The sequence below is a fragment of the Perognathus longimembris genome, chromosome 3, assembly GCF_023159225.1.
Source record: "Perognathus longimembris pacificus isolate PPM17 chromosome 3, ASM2315922v1, whole genome shotgun sequence".
Lineage (NCBI taxonomy): Eukaryota > Metazoa > Chordata > Mammalia > Rodentia > Heteromyidae > Perognathus > Perognathus longimembris.
Window position 1 is genome coordinate 92,926,361 of NC_063163.1, and position 19,764 is coordinate 92,946,124.

Genomic DNA, 19,764 nt, shown 5'->3' on the forward strand with positions numbered 1-19,764 from the left:
TCTCAATAGGTTTCTCGATCAAGGTGCTTTATCACTTGAGCCACAGCTCCACTTTAGTGTTTTTTTGCTGTCTAATTAGAGATAAGAGTCTCAAGGAGAGCTGGGACTGTGCCTTAGTTGCAGAGTGTTTGTCTAGCATGAATGAAGCTCTGGGTTTGATTCCTCAGTACCACATAATAGAAAAACACTTGCAATTAGACTAATAGAAAAGGGTGGGGGGGAGTGGGAATGGTGCTTCACACCAGCTAGCTACCCAATGGGCATAGATCAGGAGGATTGCAGTTTGAAGAGAGCATGTTAAAAAATGAGATTCTGGGCTGGGGGTATAGCCTAGTGGCAAGAGTGCCTGCCTCGGATACACGAGGCCCTAGGTTCGATTCCCCAGCACCACATATACAGAAAACGGCCAGAAGCGGCGCTGTGGCTCAAGTGGCGGAGTGCTAGCCTTGAGCGGGAAGAAGCCAGGGACAGTGCTCAGGCCCTGAGTCCAAGGCCCAGACTGGCAAAAAAAAAAAATAAAAATAAAAATAAAAAATAAAAAATGAGATTCTCATCTCACCAATAATCTCTGTGGTGGTGCATGCCTGTGATCTCAGGTATGTAGTAGGTGTGAAGAAGGATCACAGTTGAGGGTATCTGGCCCTATCTGAAAAATGACTAAAGTGAAGGGGCTTAAGCATGGGTCAACTGGTATACCACCTGCCAAACAAGCTCAAAGCCCTGAGTTGAAACCACAGTACCAGCCCAAAACAAAACAAAACAAAATTCCTTAGAGGCTGGGAGTATAGCTTGCAGAAGAGTGGGTATTTAGTATGCACAAAGCCTTAGGTTCAATCTCCAGCATCAAAAATTTAAGTTGCCAGGTCCTAGTGGCTCACGTCTGTAATCCTAGCTACTCAAGAGGCTGAGATGTGAGGATAGAAGTTCAAAGCCAGACCAGGCAGGAAAGTCCTTGAGACATTTATCTCCAATTAACCACCAAAAAACTGGAAGTGGTGCTATGGCTCAAGTGGTACAGCTGAAGAGCTCAAGGACAGCACCCAGGCCCAGTTCAAGCTCCAGGACCAACAACAACAACAAAATTAAAAAGCAACAAGTCTCTAAAAAACTACCTTAGCCAGGTGCTTGTGGCTCATACCTATAATCCTTACTTAGGATGCTGAGATATGAGGATCAAGGTTCAAAGCCAGACTGGGCAGGAAAGTCTATGTGACTTTTTTTGTGTGTGTCAGTCCTGGGGCTTGAACTCAGGGCCTGGGCACTGTCTGAGCTTCTTTGCTCAAGGCCAGCACTCTACCACTTTGAGCCACAGTGCCACTTCCAATTTTCTGGTGGTTAATTAGAGATAAGAGTCTCATGGGCTTTCCTGCCTGGGTTGGTATCAAACCGTGATCCTCAGATCTCAGCTTCCTGAATAGCTAGGATTACAGGCATGGGCCACTGGTGCCTGGCTGGAAATGCCAAGTTTTGAAGCCTCCATTCTGCATAAAAAAATGTAGAAGCTAATAAGCTAGATGTGGTGATGCTGATGTAATTTATTCACTCACTAAAAACTTTTTGCACACCAAATACTGAGATATGTGCTGCTGTAGGAAATTTAAAAGATGTAAAGTCACTGCCACTATGTATTATCCATAGTCTCAGCAACTGAAAGAGAACCATGATTTTGAGGCCACCCTGGATTGTCTAGTAAGTTCAAGTGCTATACAGAGGTGGTTTCAATGGTCCAAAACACAATAGATTTGGCAGGAAAACCAGCGGCACCTTTAACTCAAGAATTGCTATTGCTTTTTTTTTTTTTTTTGCCAGTCCTGGGCTTGGACTCAAGGCCTGAGCACTGTCCCTGGCTTCTTTTTGCTCAAGGCTAGCACTCTGCCACTTGAGCCACAGTGCCACTTCTGGCCGTTTTCTATATATGTGGTGCTGGGGAATCGAACCCAGGGCTTCTCGTATACAGGGCAAGCACTCTTGCCACTAGGCCATATTCCCAGCCCCATACTATTGCATTTTCTTAGCAGAGATTCCCCAAGGTGGATAGCAAGTGTGGACACAAAGAGGCCTCCAAGCAGCACTGCATTTCCAACAATGTTCCTCTCTTTTCCCCAGTGGCAGGGAGCAAATATGGGACATAGCAAAGAATAGGAACAGTTTACCTGTTTGTGGTGCCCAGACTTAGCTGCCGCTTGCTAGGATGAAGAGCAGAGATTTCAAAGGAGCAGGAAGAGGGCCCATGCTGGCTCCAAATAGACAACACTCTGCCCACTGAGTAGGGCAGAGAATAGAAGACCTTATTTGCTATGGAGGCTGAAGACCTTAGCCCTTTCAAGCCCTGTGTAAATTGGGTCATGAAGAGCCTCTGCATGGTAGGCATGTGATTTGAGAAGTTTCGTTGTTTTGTCCAGATTCGGTAGCATCCGGGAGAACAAAGTGCAAGAAGCGTGTGAAGGCCAAGGACAGAGCAGTCTGCTCTGGTCTGGACTATGGCAGTGCCTCCATAGTCTGGGAGAGGAACTGGAGTCTGTGGAGGAGCCTGAGTGTGTGCCTGACTATGGAGGCCAGTGTCTTCCCTGAATGTGGCCATACCAGGGCAAGCATGGGACAAAAAGAAAGAAAAGGTCCACTTGGGAGGTTGAGGCGGGCACTGGGAGGCCTCACCTAAGGCAAGCCTCGATGGAGCACAGTGCTCAGGAAAAGTCTTTGAGGCTTCAATCATGCAACTGGAGGTTGGTTTCACATGAAAGGAAACTGGGAAGATTTCGGAACCACACAGCAGTGATGGCATCTTGTTGCTCAAATCTATGAAGCTCATTTTGATGGCTTCGAGAGAATAAAGTGCCAAAGGCTTGCTGTTAGACCTTTGATCCCATTTATTAGCTGCCATATATGGGTTCAGCTGCATTGCATTATATGAAAATCCATCCAGGAGCCTTTTATATCTGAGGCGCTTGTAACTTTTAGCCACTGGCAGAAGTGTAGAGGAACACCGCCGGTATCTGAGTATCGGGAGTTTGGCAGGTGGGGCTAGTTTGGAGGCAAGGATGGATAGCTTGTGTAGTAAGGCTGATTCTTTGGTAGGCTTCCTAAAACTCGGGCTCCTCAACGGATGGCATGGTATAGGCTTCTGCTTTGGTTTGTGGCTAAGCAAGCTCCTGATAGGTACTGGTTCGAGTTCTAATTGTGTGGGTGCAGGCACAGCACATGAGCTGAGAAGACTGTGTGCTTTGGTGGGGATGGGATTGGATGAACTCTTTCCAATGGTAGAACTTCTGACTTTACTCACTCTTTTCCCCACACTGACTGGCTCCTGATAGGAAACTCTCTTACAGGTTCGATGGGGTTGCTTCTTCAAAGGAAGCATTCTTTTTTTACCAGAAGTGTTCACAAAGGCACCATGTATTTGATCACACCCAGCAGTGCTGAGATCTTGCTGTTTCCTGGGGGCACCAGGAAGGCAAGGACCTGTGCATAACTCAATGTCCTTCTTCAATGGCTGATGACATAAGCTTTTCGCCCTTGGGTCTGCCAACTTTTGAAGCTGTCTGGTGTTGTACTTGGTTAGCTTTGCCTGAGTCATTTCTTTTATCTTGGTGAACCTACCTTTGTCTGCTTTAGGTTGGTTCTTATCTTGAACCTCATCTGACAACTTATTAGATGATGTGCACTGTTCAAGTACCATATGTACCGCTTCTTTTTGATATGTAAGTTTTTCCTCTTTCAGCAATGTGTAGTCCAAAAATCTCTCGCTCTGTTGTTTTATAGCATCATCATGAATGGCTTGGCATTGCAAGTATGTCTGACAATTTCTATGCAAATTATCGCCACCACGGCCTTCTGTGGTAGTGTTCACCTCAGATTCTTCCCCAACGGTTAAGTGATTCAGCAGTCCCCTCTGATGTTCTTCAGTTTCTTTTCCATTCATTCTTGTGGTGGTGTCCACTGTCAAAGGCAAATGTCCATCAGTGGAATTCTCACGAGGATGGCAAGCTTTACAAGCATTCTTTTCCACACTGGTAGGTGCACTGTCTCTTTTGTTAGGATTACTTCTATTTCTTAGTATTTGTTCCTTCATCTCAGACAGGCCCATGCAGTCTTTTCTATTTTCACAAAGCACTTCACCATCTTTTTGTTTAAAAGGAATTTTTAGGTCAGTTTCTTTACTACCAGTATCAGTTTCTGAATTTTCTTGAGAGGATAGACACAAAGTCATTGTGTCAAAGGATTCTAGGCTCTGTGCGAGGTCAGAGCTCTCATCTTGGCATCTAAAGGACATCAAGTCTCTTGTGGCTATTCCCAAGGCCTTTTTGCCAGCCTCAGAATCTACTTCTGGTCTTGATCCTTCCATCATTCCCTGGGTTTCTCTCAGAGATCCTCTTTTACTTTGGTGTTTATAAGATATGCTTATGCTATCTACTATTCTCACATTTGGTTCATGATCAGCAGCAGACTTCATCTCATGGGGTATGGAGGAGTCTGGACATCTTTCCATTTCACAGTCTTCTAAAGATTTCTGTACTTTCTCTTCACATGATTGTATTTCTAGAGACTGCTCTATAGAAGCAGCAGCAATTAGGAGATCCGAGTCTTGGTCAGCTATTCCTATAAATGCAGCCTTCAGTTCTCTCTCACATGAGGTACTCCTTGAGATTTCATGGAATGCCAGTTTATTTTGCCTTGCACCATTACCAAGTGCGTTAGATGTTTTCACAGCCAGCAAACCTTCAGCAGGCTTTTCATCACAGTCTACATGGACCATGTATATCATACTATCTATGGACTTTTCAGAACCAGAAATATTTTCAAAGGCTCCTTGGGAATTGTCTTTCTTTGGACTACCACAAAGCAGTGAGTTACTACTATCTGAACTGACTGTCAGATCTTTTTTGCTGAGACTTGGTTGTCTGTTAGCCTCTGCAGTGGCCTCTCTCCAATAACTATCTAGTGCCTTCTTAACTGATTTACCTTCACTTCTGCATTCAACTGGTCTGTTTTGGTTACTATGGCAACCAAGGACTTCATCTGCTTTCTTCTGACCAAGAGTTTCAACTGAGGGTTTAAAATTGGAGATCATAGCAGTAGGAGACTGGTTTGATAATGTTTCAGGACTTGGAATGTTTGTAGATTGGTTTAGTTCTTGTATAGCACAGTCAGGGATAGCATCTTTACAAAACACAGTTTCAATGGATATATCTGATTCTTTTTCGTGTAGCCCTTTCTCACTGGGTTTGATGTGAACGACGGCATGTGTGGCTATGTTCAAAGCTCCATTATCTGACACATGTGCTACTTCAGTTTGTTTCTTACCATCTGGAAGGCTGCTTTGAGTTTCTTTCACAGTAAGTTCATTCTCCTTGGACATACAGCTCATTTTCTGGGTGCTACTTTTTACAGAGCCTTCTGTTCCCTGGGAGTAGTGATGACTGTGTTGAAATGCATTTTCACATTTGCTTACTTTAGAGTTGTTCACTTTCGGGACAATTTTGCTTGGCTTGAAAGCAGCACACACAGAATGTAAATTTTCTTTTGGTACATTTTCCCTTGCATTGTGACAGCTGGAGATATCCTGAGATTGAATGTTTTTACATTCGGTGACAGAGATCTCCTGAGGAAAACCAGCTGTATTTTTTGTACTTGAAAGGAATCCAAAACGTAAATCTTCTGTTCCTGAATCAGCCATTTCTTCTTTTCCTTCCAGGCTTCCTAATTTGGTGCTGAAGGTGGGATTTGAAGAGGCACCACAGGTTTTGTCACCCTGTGGAGAAAGGTCTTTTAGTTTTGTCTTCATGGGACTGGTTTGGGTACCAGCAATGACCTCTCCTCCGTTCTCTAAAGAAAGGTGATGGTTCTGTTGGGCATCACTGCCAGTTGCTAAAGGCCTCTCTCTGTTTACATTTAGTAGAGAATTAGTTGGCGAGGTCACGTGGTTTTGGGAACTAAGGGACACTTGTTGATTTAAAACACATTCACAATCTACTTTCATAACCAGTTCACGGGCACAAGAAGGTTCACTCATCTCACTGGCAATGCCTGGTGCATCTACATGTGAGAAATTATTGTCAAGTGAGGTCCATGTAGTTTTTTCTGACTCAGGTCTGTAATCCAATTCTGGAGACAATGGTAATTGAGCAGCATCTTTCTTGGATTTTGATATCTTGTTAGGTATAGAACTTATCTGATTTTCTGGCATTAAACTCCCAACAGATTTTCTTTCAGACAAAAGATCATTACCTGTTGCTTCATTCAACTGAGTCTTACCTTCCAGATTTCTCTGAATGTTGACTAAGGAATTAGAGTCTTTACTATTTATCTTTTCACTTAACCTAATAGGTTCTATAGTGGTTGTCTGCTCTGGCTGTTCAAGTTGCACTGAAGAGAAAAAACTGCTTTCTTCTGAATGCTCATTTATAAGGCTCACATTAGGAACAGTTTCTCTATGGTCCTCAGGGTGTATCAAGTTACCCTGATGGTCTAAAGTGATTTTCAAATCATTCTTTTTAAACATTTCTGTGGCTTCAGCAAGAGAATTGAGCATTAGAGAACTAGAGCTTTCTGTATGGATACTGCCTTGAACACAAGAGTTATTGTAGATGTTTTCCTTTGGGGAATCAGCAGTCTCTTTTTCGCCAGAACTAGCATACTTTGCTGGTTCCTCTTCCTTTTCTTTCCTGAGACTCAAAGGCCATTCTTTACTTCCTTCTATACAAGCCAAGTTTTGGCTTTGATCATCTTCATTAAAATAGGAATTATCTACCTTTTTAGCAGATCCTTTCAGCAAACCATTGCTTTCCAAATCACATTCTTCTAATGATGCTATTCTGCGTTCTGGAACAGACAAAAGTGGTATGAAATGTGAACTTTCAGAATTTTCTTCCAAAGGTTTTATAGCATCACCATTTCCCATGGCTGTGGAATTATCAGGTACAGAACTGTGTTTTTCATTATGGAGGCCAAGAATCTGTTGGCGATTGTCATCTGCTTCACAGACAAGGTTTACTTTACACAACTCTTTCTCCCCATTGTCAGTGTTGGAAATGGCACTGTTTCCTGGTAATACTGACAACCAAGAAGGAAAAGTTTTTAATTCTCCACATTCTTTTTCATTTGCAGTTGCTTCTGTCAATCCAGGGTCCACAAAAGTTACAGGCTTTAGGGAAACTAAAGTTCTGGTTTCTGAAACTTCACCACTGGTCATGATTTTGTCTACTTCTGGGCATTCACTGCACCCAGTTGAGAGAATGTTACTCACATCGTCATTCTTGCCATTATTATCCATCTTAGTTCCATTCACCTTTATACCTTGTATGTCTTCCGTGGATCTGGGCAGCGTTTCAACTGTAATTTGTACATTTTCTTCTATACAAGACAAATAAATCCATATCAGTATGTAATCACAAAGTGTTGCTCTACCATTGCAAATTAAATTATATATATATATATATCCAAAGACAACAATAACAAAACAACAACAACAACAACAATCCACAAAAAACCTGAGGGCTGGCTGGAAATGTGGCTTAGTGGTAGAGTGCTTGCCATGCATGAAGCCCTGGGTTCAATTCCTCAGGACCACATAAATATAAAAAGCCAGAAGGGGTGCTGTGGCTCAAGTGGTAGATGGCTAGCCTTGAGCCAAAGAAGCTCAGTGACATGCCCAGACTCTGAGTTCAAGGCCAAGAACTAGCAAAAACAAACAAGCAAAAACTCAAAAAGGGGCTTTGAAGAGTGCTTGCCTCATATACATGAAGCCCTGGGTTCAATTCCTCAGCACCACACATACAGAAAATGGCCAGAAGTGGTGCTGTGGCTCAAGTGGCAGAGGGCTAGCCTTGAGCAAAAAAGAAGCCAAGGACAGTGCTCAGGTCCTGAGTTCAAGACCCAGAACTGGCAAACAAAACAAAACAAAAAACCTCAAGGGGCTGGGAATATGGCCCAGTGGTAGAGTACTTGCCTTGCATACATGAAGCTCTGGGTTCAATTCCTCAGCACCACATATATAGAAAAAGCTGGAAGTGGCGCTGTTGCTCAAGTGGTAGAGTGGTAGCCCTGAGCAAAAAGAAGGCAGGGACAGTGCTCAGGCCCGGAGTTAAGACCCCAGGACTGGCAAAAAAGACTGAAAAAGATACAAAAGTAATGTACCATGTCATCAGTTTTATTCCTCCCTACAAAAACATGACAGGCTGGGGCTTAAGTGGTAAGAGTCTAGCAAGTATGGCACTTGAGATCAAACATTTATACAACTAAAAACAAAACAACAACAAAAAGCCCTGCATATATACGTAGGTTTACAAATGTGTATACATGTACATGTATGCACATGAATATAATACATTTATATCATAAGTATGAATCACTATGACAAAGAGCAAAACTTTCCTCACCTGGAAGACTATGCAATTGTAAAAAAAAATCTTTCTCTAGGGCTGGGAACGTGGCTTAGTGGTACAGGGCTTGGCTGGCCCTGGGTTCCATTCCTCACTATTACATAAACAGAAAAAGCCAGGTTGGGAATATGGCCTAGTGGCAAGATTGCTTGCCTCGTATACATGAAGCCCTGGGTTCGATTTCCCAGCACCACATATATAGAAAACGGCCAGAAGTGGCGCTGTGGCTCAAGAGGTAGAGTGCTGGCCTTGAGCAAAAAGAAGTCAGGGACAGTACTCAGGCCCTGAGTTCAACCCCAAGGACTGGCAAAAAAAAAATAAAAAAATACACACACACGTGTATATATATGAGCTGAGCACCAGTGGCTCATGCCTGTAATCCTAGCTACTCAGGAGGCTGAGATCTGAGGACATGATTCAAAATAAGCCCAGTCAGGAAAAGTCCATGAAACTCATCTCCAATTAACCACTAGAAAACCAGAAGTGGTGGTGGCATGGCTCAAAGTGGTAGAGTGTTATCCTTGAGTGAAAAAGTTGAAGAAGAGCACTTAGGCCTGAGTTCCAGCCCCATGATGAACAGAAAACAAAGAAAAAAGTTGGGGTTTTTTTTTGGCCAGTCCTAGGGCTTGAGCCCTAGCCTCAGGGCCTGAGCACCATCTTTGGCTTCTTTTTGCTCGAGACTAAGCATTCTACCACTTCTGGCTTTTTCTGTTTATGTGGTGCTGAGGAATTGAACCCAGAGCTTCACACATGCTAGGAAAGCACTCTGCCACTAAGCCACATTCCTAGCCCCACCTATAGAAATTTAATGTACTCTTTCTACTGCTGGTAGCAGGGGCTTGAACTCAAGAGTCTCTCAATCTTAACCTGCTTTTCCTCTCACATCTGGCTCTCTACAACTTAAGCCATGTCTCCAGTTCTGGCTTTTTGTTGGTTAATTGCAGATTTTTTTTGGCCAGTCTTGGGCTTTGAACTCAGGGCCTGAGCACTGTCCCTGGCTTTCCTTTTGCTCAAAGCTAGCTAGCACTCTGCCACTTGAGCCACAGCACCACTTCTGGCTGTTTTCTATATATATGGTGCTGGGGAATTGAACCCAGGGCTTCATGTATTCGAGGTACACTCTCTGGCCACTAGGCCATATCCCCAGCCCTGGTAAATTGCAGATTTAAAAAAGTCTTGAGGAGTCAGAACCAGTGGATCATACATGCAATCCTAGTAGTCAGGAGACTGAGATCTGAGGATCATAATTCAAAGTCTGCTCAAAAACCACTTTGGGCCACAGTGCCCAAAAAACCACAGTGCCACTTCTGGATTTCTGGTGCTCACTTAGAGATTAGAGTCTCATGTACTTTCCTTCCTGGGCTAGCTTTGAACTGTAATCCTCAGGTGTCAGCCTCCTGAGTAGCTAGGATTATAGGTAAGAGCCACTGGCACCTGGCTCAACGCACTGTTAATAGAAATACTTGTCATGGGAAGAGAGTAAACTATCATCCACTAATATAAGACCTGGTAATTGTGTCCAAGTATATCCACAGGCAATATAAAAAATTTCTATAGTTAAGTCTATCTAGCAAAGCAGGTAACTATATCCATTATATTCTAACCACACATTGAGAATTGTAAATTAAAATGATGTATAATAGTGGGTGGGTGAGGAAGAATTTAGAGAAATACCTTTGTTCCTTAGAAAATCTTCAGGGAGGTCCTTGTGTAAAAGTTCTTCTCTGGACTGCACCAGGAGGTCCTCCTACAGCAAGAAAACCAGCATTCAATGGAGGATTCAGATACTTGAGCTCATTTCTTGAGAAACTTCATGACTCCAGAAAATTTGCTAGTACTCACAGGATCAACAACTGAAGAAAACGTCAAATTTAAGAAAGTACAATCAAACAAAAACACTTGTCCAGAATCTGATTTTGAAAAGTCCAGTTTGTCAAAGTCTGGATAGGAGAGATTTAGAATGTATACTTGTAAATGCAAAGGAAACCCTAAAAATGCCACCGACAATGAAACAAACTACTATAATGCTAATTTTAAATTTATTTCTAAGGAAAACATCCCCAAATCAGATGAATCTATGTCTAAACATTCTAAGCATACGGTACCATGTACACTGTATGTCTGTAGTACTCTGCACAAAGCATGTAATCTGTACTGTATAGTGTGTGTTATGGTCATGTGCTAGAAAGTCCTTATTTGCCAGAAAATATATATTGAAGTATTCATCAATCATGTCTGTGAATATACTCTCAAATTATTATTATTATTTTTTTAAAGTCGATCTTTAATCCTAGTTACTGAGATCTGAAGAACACAGTTCCGAGCCAGCCCAGGCAGATAAACCTCAAATACTCTTATTTCTAGTTAGATGGCAAAAAGCTGTGGATGTGTGGATCAGTTCAAGCCCAATTACCCACTCACCCTTGCCCCTACCCCACTAAATAAAATAGCACCAGTCTCATTGGCACATTCCAGAAATCCCAGAATTTGGGAGGCAGAAGGAGAACTTCAAATTCTATGCCAGCTTAAGGCAACATAGTGAGACCCTGTCTCAAAAATCAAACAAAACAAGACAAAACTCAAAAGAAAATATGGTAAGATAAAATATGAGAGAAATCTACCTGAGGAATACAAAAATTTTTGTACTGCTTTTGCAATTTTTCTGCAACAAAGTACTGTAAAAGGTTAAGAGAACATGTTTATTGGTGGTTACTTTGGATCCATTCCCTCCAAATAGTACTCTCTGTGTTGTAGCTTTCTGAAATACAGACTGAATGTATGAGCTGTGAGGTAAGATGTTATGGGGCTAGGAATGTGGCTTAGTGGTAGAGTGCTTGCCTAGCAAGCATGAAGCCCTGGGTTCTATTCTTCAGCACCACATAACAGGGACAGTGCCCAGCCCCCCCTGAGTTCAAGCCCCAGGGAGAGAGAGGAGAGAGAGAGAGGAGAAAGAGAGAGGAGTGGGGGGAGAGAGAGAGAGAGAATGAGAATGCTATTAAGACTATTCTTTTGCATCAATTAATACTTTATAGAAAAGGCCAAATGCTAGAATTAAACATTGGGATGAAGAATCAGATTGTGAATGGGGAGGGAAAAACAGAAAGAGCAAAAGAAGTGACACTGTCTAAGAAGAATTATACTCATGGGGCTCAGAATGTGGCCTGGTGGTAGAGTGCTTGCCTCGCATACATGAAGCCCTGGGTTCGATTCCCCAGCACCACATATAAAGAAAACAGCCAGAAGTAGTGTTGTGGCTCAAGTAGTAGAGTGCTAGTCTTAATTAAGCAAAAAATAGCCAGACACAGTGCCCAGGACCCATGTTCAAGCCCCTGGCTGGAAAAAAAAAAAAAAAAAAGTCTTTCAGACTTTCCTGCCCAGGCTGGCCCAGAGTTCAAGCCCCACAACTGACACCCCCCAAAAAGCGTCTGTCATTCACAAGATCATAGACATGTACTATCATATGTGTCAGCTTTTTCTGTGAGAGAAGCCAATAAGACCTATCATCAAATTCTGGTACATACTACTAAGAAAGATTACCCACCACAGCTTTTTTAAAAAAAATTTACTTACTTATTGTCAAAGTGATGTACAGAGGGGTTACAGTTTCATATGCAAGGCCATGGATACATTTCTTGTACTATTTGTTACCTCCTCCCTCACTCTCCCCTCCCTCTTTCCCTCTCCCCCCCATGAGTTGTTCAGTTGGTTTACACCAAATGGTTTTGCAAGTATTGCTTTTGGAGTCGGTTTTTTTTTTTTTTATCCTTTGTCTCTCGATTTTGATATTCCCTTTCACTTCCCTAGTTCTAATACAGTATCCAGGTACTCAGATGAGATATAATGATAGCACCGGGACAACCACAGGAAGATCATCAACAAAAGAAGCTATGGTTTCACATGGCATGTTGAAAGTAATTACAACAGTGATATAACACTCATTTCCATAAAATGGAGTTCATTTCACTTAGCTTCATCTTATGCATCCATAAGGGTATAGCTATTGGGCTCTTCTGATCCTCTGCTGTGTGACTAGCCTAAACCTGTGCTAATTATTTCCTATGAGGGAAACCACAGAGCCCATGTCTCTTTGGGTCTGGCTCACTTCACTTAGTATAATTTGTTCCAAATTCTTCCATTTCCTTACGAATGGGGCAATGCCATTCTTTCTGATAGAGGCATAAAATTCCATTCTACCACAAGCTTTTTTAGGTTAACAATTCAGTCAATGACACACGGGGAGTCTTGTGATTTTGTGCCCTTTATGAAGGGCTCCTGGAATTTTAGTGTTGCTCACAATGATGCCTCTAGCAGGAGAACCCAAAACAGCCCTGATGAATGTCAAGCCCACCGCTTCCTAACCAAGAAGGGGAAGAAACAGCTAGGAGTAAGGTATCCGTATCCCACTTGCCCGCTACCTGTGGAATTATCTTGAAAGGTTGTGGATTAAGGAAAATCAAGCTATTCCTCATAATGAAGTAAGGGAAAGGCTAGGTCTAAGTAATTCACTGTGTTCTCACAGTCATCCTGGAGCCTAACTAGGTGATGGGGGCTGGCCACCCAGCTTCAGAAGCCTAGAGGTAAGATAAGCCATCCTTTGAATTACAGATGCCTAGCTTAGTAGGTAGAGCCAGGAGAGCACTCTGCTTTAGAGGATATGCAGACATGATCATGTTGGTTAGCCACAGGAAGCTGCTCCTGGTGCCTTGTTTATGTTGGGGCTTTGTCTCCACTCAAGCATGTGGTTTTTGTTTTTTTTTTTTTTTGGCCAGTCCTGGGCCTTGGACTCAGGGCCTGAGCACTGTCCCTGGCTTCTTTTTGCTCAAGGCTAGCACTCTGCCACTTGAGCCACAGCGCCGCTTCTGGCCGTTTTCTGTATATGTGGTGCTGGGGAATCGAACCTAGGGCCTCGTGTATCCGAGGCAGGCACTCTTGCCACTAGGCTATATCCCCAGCCCTGGTTTTTGTTTTTAAAAGCTTGGTACAAGTTCTGAGCTGGGCTACTGGTCTTTGAGACAACAGTCAACCATGCACAAGGGCTCTCTAATACAGACTTGTTTCTCCAATAAAGACTCCCAATTCGACCTCTCAAAATGTGGCTTCTCCATTTCTCCAGATAGAGTTACAACGATAAGAAGGCTGGAGACTACAAGGCTAAAGGTCTCAAATATAACCAGTAATTGATTGAATGGATTGACAAGAAAACATGTAGCTGAGATCAGATGAGAGCTCTGCCTGTTTAGGTATCTGAGTGCAGAGGGGGAACCAGAATGGCCTACTTGCACGAAAGGGACACGTGTCACAAGTCTCTGGAATCCTCCTACCCATTTCAAAGTTAGTCACATAACAAATAGATGAAATTTTAAACACAATTTCTAGTTGGATACTGGTGTTCATACCTATAACTGCTACTTAGGAGGCTGAGATCTGAGGATCACAGTTCAAAGCCAGCCTGGGCAGGAAAGTTTGTGAGACTCTGATCTCCAATTAACCACTGAAGTAGCAAAAAGCTACAAATGGAACCTTGGGTCAAGCGGAGTGTTACCCTTGAGTAAAAAAGCTCAGGGATAGCACTGAGGCCCTGAGTCAGACCCGGGACCAGCCCCCAAAACAGAACAACAACACCATATTTTTCCTAAAATATTTTATCAGCTATTTTTTTTTCTTTTTGTCAGTTGTGAAGCTTGAGCACAGGGCCTGGACGCTGTCCCTGAGCTCTCAAGGCTAGGACACTGTCACTTTGAGCCACTAGCCACATCTGAGTTTTCTGATGGTTATTTGGAGATAAGAATCTCAGACTTTTTTGCCCTGCTGGCTTCAAACTAGATCTTTAGATCTCAGCCTCCAGAGTAGCTATGATTACAGGTGTAAGCCACCAATGCCTGGCTAAGCAGGGTAATTTAAAAATCCTTAGGACCTGATGTATTTCTAGGCAGGGGTTCTTCCTCTTGTGCCAGGCCTCCAGTAGAACCTCATGTATTCTGAGCCTCAACCTTGCTTATAATTTCACACCCTTCTGAACTTCTCCAAACTTGTGCTGCTCAAGCTATGGGCAGAAGCAGATTCACAGGAAAAGGACAGTGACAGTCCCATTCACTGAATTATGCAAATACAAGCAAAGGAAATACTTTTTACTTCCTGATATGCGTGGTAATTAACAGCTATGATTACTCTTATAGCTAGGAACACTGAAATGAAAGAAAAGCTGAAATCTCCCAATGGACTTTTCAATCTCTTACACTTTCATTTGTAGAAAGGAACAAATGTAAAACAGTACCTTTAAATCACCTTTGCACAATTTAAAAGGAATTTTCCATCCTATCAATTCAGAAAAACAACTGTTAGGTTTAAATACAAAACCAAACATATTGGCTGAGCAAGGCAATTAATAACAGTGAATTATTTAAGAGAATTGTTCAAATAACTAAGCAAAGTTCTATCTTAAGAATCAGTACAATGCTTTGGCTACTTCTCTTTGTATAAAATGAGAACTAGGGGCAAACTACTGCTGTAGGAACCCAGTGCCTTGCAGAACAAGAGAACAGTTGATAAACACTAATTTTATTACTGAGCCATGATCACTGAAAACTGAATTTGCTTCAACAAAATAATCCTTTTAGTTAAATAGCAAGCTCCTGTACACTACTCCAAATTACTTCAGGACCACAGACTCTCAGGGTTAGCAGGACATAGTAACTTTCATGAGCACGGTGTGAAGCAACTTTTCACTTAAATAAATTCACACAAACCTCTTAAGATCAAGTCACTTATGACCATGTTGTTAAAAAGCAAGCTTCTTAAAAAGCACAACATGGGAGCTGGGAATATGGCCTAGAGGCAAGGGTGCTTGCCTCATACACATGAAGCCCTAGGTTCGATTCCCCAGCACCACATATATAGACAAGGCCAGAAGTGGCGCTGTGGCTCAAGTTGGCAGAGTGCTAGCCTTGAGCAAAAAGAAGCCAGGGATAGTGCTCAGGCCGTGAGTTAAAGCCACAGGACTGGCAAAAAAACAAACCACAATACACAAAAAACATGTCTACAGACACCAAAAGTGTTTCCTTATGAAATGTAACCGCTCCCTACACCTTCAAATACAGTATTTGTCCCTCAATATGCCTATTGTGCCTTCATATGTTACAACTAAGAGACAATAATTTTTCCTGTGATTGGGCTGAACATAAGCACTGTATCCTGAAAGTAAAGTTTTTATAACACATTCAACCACAGCAGAGATATCGTTATAGAAAGAAAAGTAACAACAACAAATAAGTTCAGCAGCATTCTACAACTTACATCTACAGACAACAGAAAACACTAAGCACGGTATAAAAAATCTTCAGGGGCTGGGAGTGTGGCTTAGTGGTAGAGTGCTTGCCTAGCATGCATCGAGCCCTGGGTTCGATTCCTCAATACCACATAAACAGAAAAAGCCAAAGTGGTGCTGTGGCTCAAATGGTGGTAGAGTGCTAGCCTTGAGCAAAAGAAGTTCAGGGACAGTGCCCCTGAGTTCAAGCCCCAGGACAGGCAAAAAATAAATAAATAAAAAATAAAATCTTCCATCCTCTTCTAGACCAAGGGATGACTGTATTAGGAAATTCTTTTTGTACTATTTCCTTGCAGCTTTTCCATAAGTCTGAAATTATTCTAAATAAAAAGTAATCAAAATTTAAAACTGATCTATTTAAATATGTAAAATGTTAAGATCTGATAGCCAAGTGGAATATCCAGGCTTTGAAATGTAAATAGGCTTTATATTATTTTCTATATACTGTATGTGTAAAATATTTTAAAATGTGTTTTGAAATAAATTCATCATGCCTAAGGACATTTAAAAGAAAGGGTTTTCAATGCCAGTTCATCACTGTAGGGCATCACACATCATCTTTGTGGTGCACAATACTTCTCCACATCCTGACTAAGGACATTCTGCAATTTTGCATGCATACACAATCTTCTCCAACTTTTCTCCTACAAGAACAAGGCTGAGGACTGAATGTGCTCTTTCACAATTCAGTTTGGCTCTTGCAGCTGTCTTTTCCACTGCACCTGTTCTCCAATACTTTTCATTTCTATCCCTTCCTAATAAAGATAAAAATTACTAATCATAAATTTTTAAAAACCTCTTGACAGAACTATAAAGTAGGAAGAAATATTTTTTGTTGGTTTACCTTTTAATGATTAAAGCATTTAACCTTATGGATAAAATTTTATTTTAAGTTAATGAACTTAATTTTTGTGATAAGTGGTATGGAACCCAGAGGCTTGAGCATGCTACCCCAGACAGAAGTATTTTAATTTTTAAAGCAGACTTAAAAACTATTATGATCAGTTAGAAAAGCATAAACTCTGTATTAGTCCATTTAGGGTAGTCCAGCTATAGTAGTCAAATTCCCAGGCAGAAAGTACAATGGCAGCTGTTAGGGGCACAGAGAAGGGAGGGAGAAGTTCTTACTTAGTGAGTAAAGTTTCAGTCTGGAGATGAGTGATTATCACATACTATAATGTAACTAGAACTATGTACTTAGACATGGTTGAAACAAATTCAGAGTTTAGATTGTTTCACTAAATATGAAGAGTCAAAATATTTGAACTTGAAGCTGGGTACCAGTGATTCACATCTGTAATCCTAGCCAGTCAGGAGGCTGAGATCTAAGGATTCTGGTTTGAAGCCAGCCAGGCAGGAAAGTCTGTGAGGATCTTATCTCCAATTAATCACAGAAAAAGCCTGAAGTGGCAGAGTGGTAGCTTTGAGCAAAAAGGAGCTTAGGGACAGTGTCCAGGCCCAGCGTTTGAGCCCCAGGTCCACCAAAAAAGAAGGAAAGAAAGAAAGGGAGAGAGGGGAGGGGAAAGAGAGAGGGAGGGAATTAAAACTAAATAATTACTTTGTCTCTGTAAGTATCCAATGTGACAAAAATGCTTTTAAGATCATCAAAATATACATTAGTGGGCTGGGGATATAGCCTAGTGGCAAGAGTGCCTGCCTCGGATACACGAGGCCCTAGGTTCGATTCCCCAGCACCACATATACAGAAAACGGCCAGAAGCGGCGCTGTGGCTCAAGTGGCAGAGTGCTAGCCTTGAGTGGGAAGAAGCCAGGGACAGTGCTCAGGCTCTGAGTCCAAGGCCCAGGACTGGCAAAAAAAAAAAAAAAAAAAAAAAAAAAAAAAAAATATATATATATATATATATATATATATATATACACATTAGTATCAAAAAACAATGTTTTGTTGAGCCCAAAGGAGGATACTCTCTAGGGGAAGAACACAAAGGCACAATGCCAGGCTGGGAATATGGCCTAGTGGTAGAGTGCCGCAGAGTGCTTTCCTTGTATACATGAAGCCTTGGGTTCCATTCCTCAGCACCATGTATGTATAGAAAAAAAAAAAAGCCAGAAGTAGCGCTGTGGCTCAAGTGGTAGAGTGCTAAGCCTTGAGCAAAAAGAAGCCAGGGACAGTGCTCAGGCCCTGAGTTCAAGCCCCAGGACTGGCAAAAAAAAAAAAAAAAAAAAAAAAGGCACAATGCCTAAGCCTATGTATCTCTAATGGTGTAAAATAATATTTGTTGAAATGAACTCCAGGAAATGGAAACAAGGTTTTTATCTTTGCTTAAAAAATGTATTGGAGGGGCTGGGGATATAGCCTAGTGGCAAGAGCGCTTGCCTTGTATACATGAAGCCCTGGGTTCAATTCCCCAGCACCACATATACAGAAAATGGCCAGAAGTGGCGCTGTGGCTCAAGTGGCAGAGTGCTAGCCTTGAGCAAAAAAACAAGCCAGGGACAGTGCTCAGGCCCTGAGTCCAAGGCCCAGGACTGGCAAAAAAAAAAAAAGTATTGGACTAATATATGAAACTGTAACCTCTCTGTACATCACTTTGACAATAAAATAAAAAAAAAGTGATAGGGAAAAAAAGTGTATTGGAAATGTCTTAAGAACAAGTCATAAACCGGGGCTGGGGATATGGCCTAGTGGCAAGAGCGCTTGCCCTGTATACATGAGGCCCTGGGTTCAATTCCCCAGCACCACATATATAGAAAAGGGCCAGAAGTGGCGCTGTGACTCAAGTGGCAGAGTGCTAGCCTTGAGCAAAAAGAAGCCAGGGACAGTGCTCAGGCCCTGAGTCCAAGCCCAGGACTGGCCCCCCCCCCCCAAAAAAAAAAAAAAAAAAGAATAAGTCATAAACCACCTGTTAGCATATGCCTTTTGTTTGCCAAGTGGCCATCCACATTGAACTCATCTGGATCAAGATCTCATCTCTTACCTGCCTTAGGCTGATCTTTTCTTCAGCAGTTGTGGAATGTTGCTGTGGGTCTTCCTGTGTTCCCCCACAGGGGTCTCTGATAACTTCCACCTGGTCCCCTTGATCTCTGAAGACTTTTAGTTCCATGCCTTTGGCTTTCTCTTCCCTATCCAAGATCCTGGAAGCCATAAAATCCCTTGCTGTGGGGGGCCATTAGCCCACACCACCCAGGACTGCCCCCATGATCCAAACTTTCAGTGTTTTCCTCACAACAACTTTCTGCATAGGTCCCCTGTTGCTCCAGGGACAATGCCCTACTCTGACTTATAAGAAAGCTTGAAGGGCTGGGAATTTGGCCTTGTGGTAGAGTGCTTGCCATACATGCATGAAGCCCTGCATTCAATTCCTCAGCACCACAGAAACAGAAAAAGGCAGAAGTGGTTCTGTGGCTCAAGTGGTAGTGTTATCAGTCTTGAGCAAAAAGAAGCCAGAGTCAGTGCTCTAGCCCTGAGTCCAAGCCCAAGGACTGGCAAAAAAGAAAGAAAAAAAAAAAAGAAAGAGAAAGAAAGCTTGAGGCGCCAGCGCTTACATTTGGAATCACACTTGGCTCAGGGTCAGCAAGAAGCTCTTTGGAAACACTTACGGGAAGTTCAGAGTATAATTCCTGTACCACAGCAGACATGGAGGAATCAGGTGGAACAGGCTCAGTCTCTACTCCAGATGACAGCATTAGGCAGATGGAGATTATGGAGTCAAGTCTTTTACATCAAACAGTTCATCCTGACACAAATCAAAGGAAGGAATACAAGTTTAAAACCCTGACAGGGTACAAGAAAGCTGTCCCAGTTCACACTGGCTAAAATTAAGAAAATAAATTTGACTTCAAATGCCAGATTATGGACATCAAAAACTTCTCTTTACGAATTTGTGGGAAAATACCTATCTTACCCGTTATTTGGCATATGCCTAATCTTAAATTTGATACTGCCTTCTGAAAAAATTCTCAATTTAAATCTGAAGGACCAGTAAACAGATGAGAGTAAGGTGCATATGCATCCAAGGACAGGTGTGACAAACACTAGAAAATAAAGATGGTTTTCTGCTTTGTTCCCCACATCCCAGAATAGGGATTTGGTACTATTTT

The 19,764-nt window shown here is 42.2% G+C and overlaps 1 protein-coding gene across 1 annotated transcript in view; it reads right to left on the reverse strand.

Annotated features, from left to right (window-relative positions):
* The window catches only part of Prr14l (proline rich 14 like), a 51,527-nt gene that overhangs the window by 23,711 nt on the left and 8,052 nt on the right, over positions 1–19,764 (reverse strand). Inside the window, 5 exon segments of the mRNA XM_048343368.1 lie at positions 2,154–7,350; positions 10,053–10,125; positions 18,642–18,830; positions 18,832–18,947; positions 19,182–19,400. Coding sequence (XP_048199325.1) covers positions 2,154–7,350; positions 10,053–10,125; positions 18,642–18,830; positions 18,832–18,947; positions 19,182–19,350 — 5,744 coding nt within the window. The 5' untranslated portion in view covers positions 19,351–19,400.